The sequence below is a fragment of the Corapipo altera genome, unplaced genomic scaffold (assembly GCF_003945725.1).
Source record: "Corapipo altera isolate COAL_440 unplaced genomic scaffold, ASM394572v1 47, whole genome shotgun sequence".
NCBI lineage: Eukaryota > Metazoa > Chordata > Aves > Passeriformes > Pipridae > Corapipo > Corapipo altera.
This window is the reverse complement of record NW_020884897.1, coordinates 5,731,892-5,743,999: the sequence shown is the minus strand read 5'-3', so window position 1 is coordinate 5,743,999 and position 12,108 is coordinate 5,731,892. Positions and strand designations below refer to the sequence as shown.

The following is a 12,108-nucleotide window of genomic DNA, read 5'->3' as shown; positions in this document are numbered from 1 at the left end:
TCAACCCTTACACATCTGTGAGCTGGATGAGGGGGTATTTGGCCTTCTCGGCTTTACGGGGCACAAGCCACGCCTGCCCCAAACCACACCCGGGAGCCATTCCCGAACCCTCCTCCCGCTCCGGTGTTTCTCCGGGAAAGCCCCTACTGTCCCCCGAGCACCTCCCCCTCTCCCTCCCCTTCCTTCCTCGCTCCCCTCCCTTCCCTCCTCCTTCCCTTCCTTCCTCTCGCGAGAGCTCCATCCGCGCTCCCTTTCCGGCGCGTGGCGCGGCAGCGGCGGCCGCAATGGCGCTGTACAACTTCAAGAAGATCACGGTGGTCCCGTCTGCCAAGGTACGGCCGCGCTCCTCTCCTGTACCCTCCCCTTCCCCGGCCCCTGCCCCGGCCCTTCGCACCACACGTCCCGCCCGGCGGCTCCCGAGCGCCGCGCTGCCCTCCCCTCCCCAGTGCCGGCGTGGCCTCGGCCTTCGCCTCCCTCCCCTCCCTCGGGAGCCATGGACTCGCCCTGGGCTGGCGCTGCTGGGCCCGGCGGCCCGTACCATGTACAGCGTGGGGGGGGTTCTGTCAGATGAGATCCTGAGCGGGGATCCCGGGGCAGCGCTTCTCCTCAGCCCCGCGCGGTCTCGGGGTGGCCCTCACGAAAATCCCTCCTGTTTTCCAAACCTGTGTCACACCGAGCGTCGCCGCAGCGTGTTCTTTCAGAATACACCCCTCTGCTAGATCGAGGGGTTCAGGCACTGGTTTAAGCAAGGGGCTCGGCGTGGACAGGGGGCAGCCCGCGGTTGGTTGAAAGGGGAGCCCGACAGGGAACGTAGAAATTGCTTGTCACAAGGTGGGAACCTGCCCTGAAACACACCTGTCAAACCGTGGGTGTGCTCAGCTGGTCAGTGCGCTCCTCCACCAAAATAAAATCGATGGCTTTACAAGAACCCGGCAATTCGAGTGATTAATCATGTTTCCTTAATTGCAGGACTTCATAGATTTGACGTTGTCAAAGACCCAGCGGAAGACACCCACTGTGATTCATAAACATTATCAAATCCATCGGATTCGGCATTTTTATATGCGAAAAGTCAAATATACTCAACAAAATTACCATGACAGGCTCACACAGATCTTAACAGATTTCCCCAAGTTAGATGTAAGTGTTTTGTTGCTTCATCATAAAGTAACTTCGCTTGCGCAGCATTAGGAATACTTTAGCACTGTATTGTTTTTATTTGAATTTATTTTGGCCTGAGCAGCATCTTGTTTATTCACTGCGTAGATGATTTTGACTGGTTCCCAGTAGATTTTATTGGGAGGAGTTGCAGGCAAGTTTGTTCTGTGAAAATGCGGTGTTCCTACTGAGAAGGGAAGTCTGTACCCATGGACGGTCATTAAAAGTTTTACAGTCTTTGAGCTGGTCAAATATGTTTGCCAGAAGCTGTTGTTGAATGAAGAGAAAGTGTGTGGAGTTTTTTAAATATGTTGTGTCTGCTTATTTCTTTTTTATGTATGCATATGTAAATTGTTCTTATGGTTAGTCTTTCCTAGAAAATATGTGCAGGAAGTAAGAAATACCCTAATATATCACATTGCTTCCTATCTTCAGATGTTCAGAAGTTACTTTGACAACATGAACGTTGTTGCAAACGTGCTCTGACAAGGTGCACATACTGTTAACTTCCTCACAACTGCAACTGGATCCACGTGTCCAGTGGGGCTTTTTTATAGGCAGTTTTTTGCTTATGCTTAAATTGTTGGCCTGCAACCATATTTTTTCTTTGCGTTTTCATACCCAGTGAGTATTACTGCAGAATTCCCAGAAATATCTTCGGGATTTTTTTTTAACATCACATGCTGAAAATTCTGCAAGTAAATACATAAGTAGCTGAAATACTTTGTTTAAAAGGTTTGAACCAGAGATGCTGATTCTTTGGAAAGCTAAAGGATTTATTTGGGTATTAAACCTTTTTATCTAGTCTTGCACAGAATTTTATGTAGCACTCCAAGAAAATGAGGAATGAATGGTGTTGCTGTGTTTCCAGTATAGTATGAATTTCCTTTTAGAGACATGTCTGTAGGCTTCTTGAATTTCTTACTTAAAAAAAAGCCTTCAGAGTTGTAATATGATGTATTTTCAAAGCAGAAGATCAAATGGAAATTCCCTATGAGTAAGTACACGATTTGTTTCACAAGAAATTCAAAGTAATGAAGATTTATGCATTTAGTGACCGAGCAGATTATTTTTCTTACATAATATAGTAATGAAAACTGGTTTACTTTTAGTGTCATTTGTGTTGCTGTACTGGAGAGAAAAAAAAAAAAAAAGAACTTATATAGTGTCCAAGAAATAGTCATCTTAATTTAATATTATGCTTTCGTTTTAGGATATTCATCCTTTTTATGCAGATTTGATGAACGTTCTGTATGACAAAGATCATTACAAGCTGGCTTTGGGACAGATTAATATTGCCAAGAACCTGATTGACAAGTAAGAGACTTGATTTCTCTGATTTTGTACCTGCTTGGTTGGTCATTGGCTAAATTCTTACTTCTTGTCCCCAGTGTTGCCAAGGACTACGTGCGGCTGATGAAATACGGAGACTCTCTTTACCGCTGCAAACAGCTCAAACGTGCAGCCCTGGGACGGATGTGCACCATCATCAAAAGGCAGAAACAAAGCCTGGAATACTTGGAACAAGGTTTGTCTTACATATAGGCTACAAAGAAGACATGTGAGTTGGATGTAAAGTTTATTATGCTTAATGGAAGTTAAAAGAATGTGTTTAGTGCAGAATATAGACACAGGAAACACAGAAACAGTCTCAAAATCCCCAAATACTTAAGAATTTACTTTTTAACAAAATAGTTTTCTCTTTGTTTAAATTTTATGGTATTGCTAATGAAAAAAGTTATAAAACTTTTTTCTTTGCCTAAAAGTCACAACCATGCTTTTATTTACCATTCTTTTCACTAATGTATATTCAAAAAATAGTGCTAAACATTTTGCAGACATAATCCCTTACTTCAGACCTACTAATCCTTCAGGTTATGTTGCCTGATTTGCTGGGATCATTCTAGCTGTAATATATAATATTATAGCTCTTAGTTTTAAATATTTCTGAAATTTTATTTTTATTGTGCATAGATACTTGTGTAGCCTGCAGACTACTCTGCATTTTCATAAGTGATCATATCATAATATCAGAAAAGTTATTAATTTGTATTTAAACAACTCAGCATATGTATTTTTATTCCATTTCAGTAAAACCTAAATTATCGTATATGTTTAAAAACATCTTTTAACATTTTAGTGCGACAACATTTGTCTCGTTTGCCAACCATTGACCCCAACACACGAACTCTTCTGTTGTGTGGCTACCCGAATGTTGGGAAATCCAGCTTTATAAATAAGGTATGTGACTGGTTTTCTCAAAAATAATATTGAGGTGCCATTTAATTAAAATAAGGTAGCATTTAAAGAATTTGGTGTCATTGTGGTAGTGCCTGACGTGAGCGGTAGCAAATTCAAGTGTCTTGAGTAGAGGTTGAATGAAATTCCTGAAGGGATAAATGGAAAATTATGATAGATTTCACCCTTAAAAATCCCTGCCTTTTCCAAAATAGCGTGTATCCCATGAGCATATTTTCTGATAGAAAAAATGCTTGCAGAGAAGTAGAATAACCATTTTTTAGCCTTTTTTTTAGTGGTTTTTTTTTCTGTAGCAAAGGAAGTGCTTTATAATTATGATATACTACTTGGAACTTCAGGAAATTTTAAATAAATGTGTGTGACTAAATCTTGTTTTAAGGTTACAAGAGCAGATGTAGAAGTGCAGCCTTATGCCTTTACCACGAAATCTCTCTTTGTGGGACATATGGATTATAGGTATCTGCGTTGGCAGGTAAGAGCTGTTACTATTTTGCATTTCCTTGAAAGAATGAGTTGTTTATAACCTGACCTGCTATTTTGTAATGGGAGTTGTGTTTTTGTGTCTTGGTGAGATGTGCTGTGTCTGAGAGCTGCTGTGCAAGGTACAGTGTGCCAAATGAGGGCAGCAGTCACAATCTCTTATAAAACTGTACACATATGGGTGTGTTTTCAATTTGAGGGAAGAAGGGAAATGGAATTATTGACTAAAGACTGCTCACTTTTTATCACTGTCAAATTCTGGGCCAGGCTGGGGCAGTGCTTTCCCTGCCTCTTCAGTACTTGCAGTGTTGTTATGCTGAAACCTTGTTCTTCTCACGTTTCTCCATTTTCACATTCTCAGCTTGGCCGAGTTTACAGTCATTTGTGACTGAAAGGAAAAAACATTGCTGTCTTAAAAAAGACAATACTGATGGAAAATCAAGCACAAGTTCTAAAATAGTCAGTCAATTACCCTGTAATAACACCTGACTTAATGATGCTGATTTTAGGTAGTAGATACTCCTGGTATTTTGGATCATCCCCTGGAGGACAGGAACACCATTGAGATGCAGGCCATCACTGCCCTGGCACACCTGCGTGCTGCTGTGCTCTACGTGATGGATGTGTCTGAGCAGTGTGGGCACAGCCTGGAGGAGCAGGTGGAGCTCTTCAGGAACATTAAGCCATTGTTTGCTAACAAGGTGAGTTTGGTTCGTATTATTAACAAACCCCAGGGTTTTATAGAATGGTAACTTGAGTTATGATTTTTTTTTTCTCATTTTTGTCAGCCGCTTATAATTGTTGCAAACAAATGTGATGTGAAGAGGATTGCAGAACTTCCTGAAGAGAGTCAGGTTAGGATACTTCTCCCACCTTTCTCCCTGTCTTCTGACATTTACAAAAATACCGTGTTCAAGTGTTGTGGATGGTTATAATTTCTATTGGGCCAAAACTTTTACATGGTCGTTTCTTTATCAAACTGTTTTAATAGTGCAATGGAAAGCAGCTTTCCAGGTCTTGACCCCATTTTTCTTTACTCCTGTCTAATGCAGATCCTTGCTTGAATATCATAAATGCCAAACAGCAGGTCTTTAGTTGTCTCAGGAATCTCTGACACTGTGAGAACTTTCAATTAGTACTGTAGTTGGAAGTTAGACAATAGCCTTGTTCAGTTATCATTTCAGTGAGAGTTTGGAGACAGTCAGCACTAGACTGAGAGGTGTTGCTTGAACAGTCACAGTAGAAGGTCCTGCAGGGCTAATTCTTTTATATTAACAGGTTATAGCACACATGGGATTTGTGTTTCACTGGTTTTTTTCCGCCCTTATGGGTTGTCTGTAGGTGCTTTTTAGGAAGTAGTTATTTGCTTATAAAATAAGAAAAAGATTAAATAGAGCTGTAGTTGTAAACTTTCTGTCACCCTTTTAGAGACCTAATGAAATAGCAACATGTTGCATGTATTAATATTGGAGTAAGATTTCTGTTCTTAATGCATTAGTATGTTAAATGCACAGAATGTCTTTATTTGGGAAAATTTTTGTATTTTAGAAAATTTTTGAAGCTTTTGAAGCAGAAGGATTTTCTGTAATAGAGACCAGTACTCTAACTGAAGAAGGTGTAATTCAAGTTAAAACAGAGGTAGGTCTCTTTTTCTCTCAGTTTCATTCCAAATGAACAGCTAACATTAACTTGTGTTAATTTAATCTCAGTTAAACTGTGCATTATAGTGATAAACTTTAAAAATGTTTTCCTTTATAGCTTGTTGAGCTCCAGTGGACTTGGGTTAAAATGGAAAACAATGTTTAATAGAAATAATAATTTTTAAAAAAAAAAGGGTTTTCTGAGTCCTGTTGCTTTCTCTTACTGTCAGATCATTGCTAAAAAATAGGTATCTGTATATGCATTATACTTTTAATACAAAATACTTCATTGTTTTCTTTAGAGTTAGAGAAGTAAGAAATTATAAGATGTGAAGCTGGATATTTTGGATTGAAAGCTTGTGGTGTCATTTGTTGTATCTGGAAGGCTTCATTCCTCACTTAATGTTGCCATGTGCACTTTCAGGCCTGTGACAGACTGCTGGCCCATCGTGTTGATACTAAAATGAAAGGAAATAAAGTGAATGAAGTATTGAATAGATTACACTTGGCCATGCCAACCAAAAGAGATAACAAGGTAGGCTACATGTTTACACTATTTAATGTATTTCCCAGTACTCTTAGGTAGGACAGGAATTCTCTCAGTATGTGAACAGATTCATGTGGTGAAATTTTTGTGTTTATTATCTGTAAGTTCCTTTCCTGGGGGGAGAGTCAACTTGGGGTTTTGTATTCTTCAGAAGTACATTACAATGCAGCCAGTGATTTGTAGCAGTATTAAAAAAAATGATTCAAAGTTCTTTTCCCTTTTTTTATTGGGGTGGATTAATTCCAGGAGCGGCTGCCTTTTATACCCGAGGGAGTAGTAGCACGTAAGAAACGCATGGAAGTGGACACTCCCAAGAGGAAGTTGGTAAGTGGCATCTCTTAATTGGGAAGTTGGCAGATGGATTTTTAGATTTGCTATATTAGCCTCTAGATTCCAGATTAGGTGGTATATAAAGCCATGTCTGTCTTTGCAGGAGAGAGATATTGAACTGGAAATGGGAGATGATTATATTTTGGATCTTCAGAGTAAGTATTACATAAGAATTAGTACTATTATTAAGCAGTAAAGTTTGACTATTTCAGTCTTCAAGGGGAAATACCTAAACCTGACTCCTTTCAATTAAATATCCATGCCTTCATTTTACTGCATATTATCCTTCTGTTCTAGAACTGTTGATCTTCCATGACTGTTTCTTGTTTCATAATGTCACTCAGTTGTTTCCCATTTTAGACTCACAGACATAAAATGACTGGTCTGATGATTCAAGTGATTTTTCCCTTCCATTCTATGTTGTACTTCCTCATTAATTCTTGATGCTGTCTCTGTTAAGAAAGTATCAGTATGAGAGAGACTGACTGATTGTGTTTCAGCTGTGTATTTGTTGCCTATTATGGCTTGGCAGTGGATCATGCTATTATTGAACAGTATTTGGTGGTGGGATGGAGATCAGAAATATTTGTGAATATGTCAGAGATGCTGCCAAATTCTTGCCCCTTAGGGGATATGGTGCTTTTTTTTTTTCCAGTTGTGTTCTGAGGGTTATTTTCTGTCACTAAACATTCTTTGAAATTAATTTTGTCTCTTTATTAACTTATCTTGTGTTTTTAAGAATACTGGGACTTAATGAATGCATCTGAGAAGTATGATAAGATACCAGAGATATGGGAAGGTCATAATATACTTGACTACATTGATCCAGAAATAATGAAAGTGAGTTTTCCATTAGTTGTTTTACACTTTTCTTACCTCTTTATCTCCATTTGTTTAGTGTAAGTTACTATTTGCAGATTAAAAACAATATATCATAAGAACATGTTCTTTTTTGTCTGCATTTGCCATGAGAGAAGATACTATTTTTTGAACGATCAAGGACAGAATTTCAGAATGGAAAATTGCTTTACCTTGTCAGAATGATTGTGATCTTATCTTTTCCATCCTAAAATATGAGGTTTGCACGAGAAGTTGTATTTCTTCATTCTTTGACTGCAGCCAGAAGAAATGTAGCTATCAAAATTTATGTATTATTAATAATATGAAGGCCATTCATCAAATTTATGTCTACTGGAGTATGATGTTAAAGGAAATGGACTGAATTCTCAATTTATAACGTTTTGATTTAATAACAAGCACTGCTTGGATTTCTTACTGGCTGTTAAGGAGGAGTAGTGAGTGCAGCCCAGGGAGCCTGCCAGTTGTGCAGTTGGGTTCCTCTGAACTGGATTTCCAGTCTCTGCTGAATGTCGAAAGAGAAGGGTTTTTCTGAGTGTTTCCAGAAATGGTACAGCAGGTAGAGTTCACAGGATAGTACAGCTGCTCTCATGCACTGGGCAGCTTCAGTGCAGTCAGACAGATGCAGCCAAACTCTAATGTGATGTGCTGGAGGAAGTGTGCACAGTAATGTGCCCACAGGTTCACAGTAATCGACATCACCAGCTGCATTAATTGTGGCTGCAGGGGTCATTCATTATCAGGTAATGTAGTCCCTTCTTGGAAGGACCTGCGTGTCATGGCCTTGGGCCATGGAGAAATGTAATGTTAAGGATTGTAAGTCAAGGATCTCATTTCCATTTCACCTTTTCACAATCTAAGAAACTGGAAGAATTGGAGAAAGAGGAAGAGCTGAGAGAAGCTGCAGGAGAATATGACAGCGAGCCAGAGAGTGAAGATGAAGAAATGATGGAAATCCGACGATTGGCAAAGAAGATCCGAGAAAAGAAGAAACTGAAAATCCTGCAGTCAAAGGAAAAAGATGTTCATGGTCCAAGGATGCCTAGAACAGCTAAAAAGGTGAGTATAGAACATGTTCTGTAACAAAATCTTGCTGCTGTGTAATAACATCATGAAAACCTGGAACAGTACCAGTTAGTGGAAATGATGGCTTTTTTTCCATGCTTGGCCCTCTCACTTGCTGCTTGCTTCCCTCTGTCCTCCCTGGAGTCCTGGAAGCTACTTAGCTGTGGAGGCCATACCACATGAGGGATAGTAGCCCTTTTACTTTTGTGTCACATGAGTGTTTCTTTTGTAAAATTCCACATATATTGCAGAAAAAGTTTTTGAACAACACAGTTCAGTTTGTTTAATCGGGGTGTTTGTATATTTTTATTGTTGTTCTTGTTGGTTGGCTGTTTTAAATTCAAATAGTTAGAAGAATTAGATAATTACTTAAAATCACAATCATGTAAAATTTTTTCTGAGGCCCTCCCAGTGCTTGAAAAGGTGATGCTTCTTTTTGGAAGCCGGGTATCACTCTTTCTGATGGCAGAATCTCTTGTGACCAGTCCAGGACGATTGCAAATTACTAAGCTCATAACCAGACATTTTGAGAAAATGAATCTAGCTGATGTTGCTCCCAGTATCTCTTACCTTCTCCAAAGTGTGTGCCTTTTGGGAGAAAAGTAAACATTTCTGACTGAAGTACCTCTCTTTGCCTTTCAAAAAAGGCAAACTATTTATAAGGTATTTAGAAAATGCTGGGCCATTGCAGTCTGTGAAGCAGGATTTATGGGTGAAGAGAGTTATGTTGCAAAAAAATGAAATGTGAAGGTAGGACTTCAATTATCCACTTGTGGGATGTGACAAAGGAAAAAATATATAGTGAATATAATGGGCTTGTGGTGGTATATTGAGACAAAAGATAAGGTGGAACCATTATTTTCTGAAAGAAATATGTTTTCATAACTGTCTTTTTGCAGGTCCAGAGGAAGGTGCTAGAGAAAGAAATGACTGATCTTGGACTTGACATGACTAATAAAGATGATGTAAGTTTTTGCTAATACAACACAATGTTTATCAAGAAGAGATTTAAATTTAAATGCGTATTACAGTCAGCACAAGAGAGGGGGGATCTATTAAGGGCAAACTAGGAACCTCAGATGAGGCAGTTGGTACTGGAATTTTTTGAGTAATGTGATCAAAACAGGTTGAGTAAGCTGAAAACCTAAACTGACATTTAGCAAGAATCACATATATATGTGCACTTCTATCTTGGAATTTATGTAGGATTCAAGAATGGTTTTGGTTAAACATACTTCTTAATTTTCAAGTCTGCTTTGTTGGATGAGACTGCCAGAAATAGTAATAATGACAGGTCAGGCTTATCTTTTCACCGTTCACTCATTCTCTGAGCTGTAATGCAGCTGGCATCTTTAGATAAAGTAACTAAAGCTAAAGTACTTCAAACATAGATTTGCCTTCAGGAGACATTTCATTTTAACTGAAATTAAAAAAAAATCCATTTTGTGCAGCAAATCCAGCAGTATTATGGCTCTCTAGATCTTGAGACCTCAAATTCTTCAGCTAAACAAGGAGCTAGTGTTGACATTCCTTGTTTCCTGTCTGAAGCAAGCACTTACTCTTCTCAGAGCTGACATCCATTTGATGTAGGAATGATCTCAGTGAGAAGGAGTTTAATACTTATGCTATAGCATGATAAGTCTTCATGTCTGAAATTCTTAGGGCTTTGCCCTGTACACAGGACACTAATCAGGGTAGGTTTCTTCATTGCTTTTTTGCTGTTGCAAAATTGCTTCAGTATTGCTGTCCATTAATTTGTGTCTTTTTATGGATTACTTATCAGTCTACTCACAAAACCCAGAAAATTGTAGTTAGTAATTGTGGAGGAAAAAAGTTAATATTTGTTGAAATTTGAGTGTTACTGAGGACATGGAGTCAGTGACCAACAGCTGACAGTATCTTTACGCTACTATGAAATAACCAGTATAATTTATCACAGCAGTACACGTCCTGTTTTCCCTCTGATCAGAAGTGGAGCATGTCTGAGCTGATTGTTTCTGGTTTTAATGACTAAAGTGATGCTTTAAATTTCAGGCACATTATGTGAGAAGGTCCCGTAGCACCACAAGGAAACGTAAACGTGATGAGTCTGAAACCCCCACATCCGTGGCGCGGAGCCGCAGCTGCTCCCGCACACCCCGGGATGTGTCTGGACTTCGTGATGAAAAGGTTTGTTATTTACCTCTATGCCACTTAAACCAGCTGCTGGGAAGCTTCAGAGCAGGCTGGTTCTGTTTGTCCAGCGTTCATGTTGGGTCTCTTTGCAGCTTCAGCATCTTTTCATTTGTACTCTGTATTTCAGGAACACCAAGTTCCCTCTTAAAAGTAACTTTTAACAATACAGACCAAGGGAGCACATCTTAAATTTTTGTCTCTAAATCCAAGTCTGAGGGAAGAATTCTATAAACTGTGGAGTTCCACCTCTAGTGAGTGAGGAATTCCAGGGGTAACATGATCCTATGTTAGTGTACTGGAAAAAGTTCTGCTAAGGAGAGTTAGTGCCACCTGCAGTGATACTGCTCCAGAGTTGCACATGGTGGCATGTGTTGGGTGTGAATGTCCTTGTTAAAACCATCCAGCTTAGTGGGTTTTTGAAAGGTAGAGCTTGTTACCCAAGTTACTGGGGAAGTTACTCTGCATGTTTGTTTATTTGTTTGTTTTTGAATAGATGGTGAAGAAGGTCAAGACCATGGCAAAGAAAGCTCAGAAGAAGATGAATCGCCTGGGCCGGAAAGGAGAGGCAGACAGACACATATTTGACTTGAAGCCAAAACATCTGCTGGCTGGAAAGAGAAAATCTGGTAAAACACAGAGAAGATAAGCAGTCTTGTGAGTCAAAATTAAAAACTAAGTTTATTAAAACTAATTTCTAGTCCTGTCTTCCTTTTACTAATAGAAAGTGTTTAAGAAGCTTGTAGTTTGTGTTAGTGGTTAAGATAATTCAAGCTGAAAGTTCTAATACCTTGATCTTGCAGTTCTTTTAAGCAATACCATGAGAAATTTCTCAATACCAGTGGCAGAAACCCATTTCTGAGCAGACATAGAAGTTACTTTGTGTCATTTTCTTATTCCTGACTTTCATGTATCAGTAAAGCATTTAGATTTCTGTATAAAACTAATTTAGAATGAAGTTAAACCTAAAAATGTGAACTACCTGTTAAAATACTATCAAAATTAAAAATGCCCAGCTTCACTAAGGTTTAGGTTTCTGTGTGCAAGTGATTCTTAAATGTAGAGAATGTGATGAGTTTATGTTGCAGGTGAAGGCTGAAATTGGTGGGGAAGTAATAGGGAACTTAACAAGGACTGCACAAGATTGGTGTTGGAGCACTGAACCAGTTTTGAATGCAGGGGAGAAATGGTGCCAGTTTACTAACCTTAATTGTGACTGAAACTGGAGGAGAAATTGCAGTTTTAGTACTGACCTGCCATCTGTAATAATAGCATGGGCAGGGACGGTTACACCTTAAAACTTGTTAGTTTTTCAGTATAATATTAACATTTCAGATATGTAGAGAATGAGGGTCAGACTGACTTTTGGTCCTGAGTGCATGTGAGTTATGCTGCTGTCACCCTCTGCTTAGGAAGACAATTTCTTTTCAGGAGCTGATAGATAAAAATTCAGTATCTGTTCAAGGCAAAAGATATTGTCAAATGTGAAATATTTCCTTTTTGTCCCTACTTGGTCAACAGTTACCCAGAAGTTAGTAAAATTATGGATTCTAAATGTGTTGCCTGAACAGTACACTTAAAATGCATGTTGAAAACTAA

At 39.1% G+C, this 12,108-nt stretch overlaps 1 protein-coding gene across 1 annotated transcript; it reads left to right on the top strand.

Moving 5' to 3' along the window:
* The first annotated feature begins 207 nt into the window (after positions 1 to 207).
* GTPBP4 (GTP binding protein 4) lies at positions 208 to 11,203 on the top strand. The gene is made up of 17 exons (XM_027648458.1): positions 208 to 332; positions 970 to 1,140; positions 2,372 to 2,475; positions 2,550 to 2,686; positions 3,299 to 3,399; positions 3,797 to 3,889; positions 4,407 to 4,598; positions 4,686 to 4,751; positions 5,446 to 5,535; positions 5,962 to 6,072; positions 6,331 to 6,408; positions 6,518 to 6,569; positions 7,154 to 7,254; positions 8,134 to 8,331; positions 9,237 to 9,302; positions 10,372 to 10,506; positions 11,006 to 11,203. The coding sequence occupies exons 1-17, from the start codon at positions 285 to 287 to the stop codon at positions 11,156 to 11,158; spliced, it is 1,896 nt and encodes a 631-aa protein (XP_027504259.1). The 5' UTR covers positions 208 to 284; the 3' UTR covers positions 11,159 to 11,203.
* Positions 11,204 to 12,108: the final 905 nt, after the last annotated feature.

Excerpts from the sequence above, each read along its gene's own strand:
- GTPBP4 (XM_027648458.1), top strand. The coding sequence starts at position 285 with ATGGCGCTGTACAACTTCAAGAAGATCACGGTGGTCCCGTCTGCCAAG. Across the intron at positions 3,400-3,796 it reads AATCCAGCTTTATAAATAAG|GTTACAAGAGCAGATGTAGA; the intron begins GTATGTGACTGG and ends TCTTGTTTTAAG. Across the intron at positions 6,073-6,330 it reads CAACCAAAAGAGATAACAAG|GAGCGGCTGCCTTTTATACC; the intron begins GTAGGCTACATG and ends GATTAATTCCAG.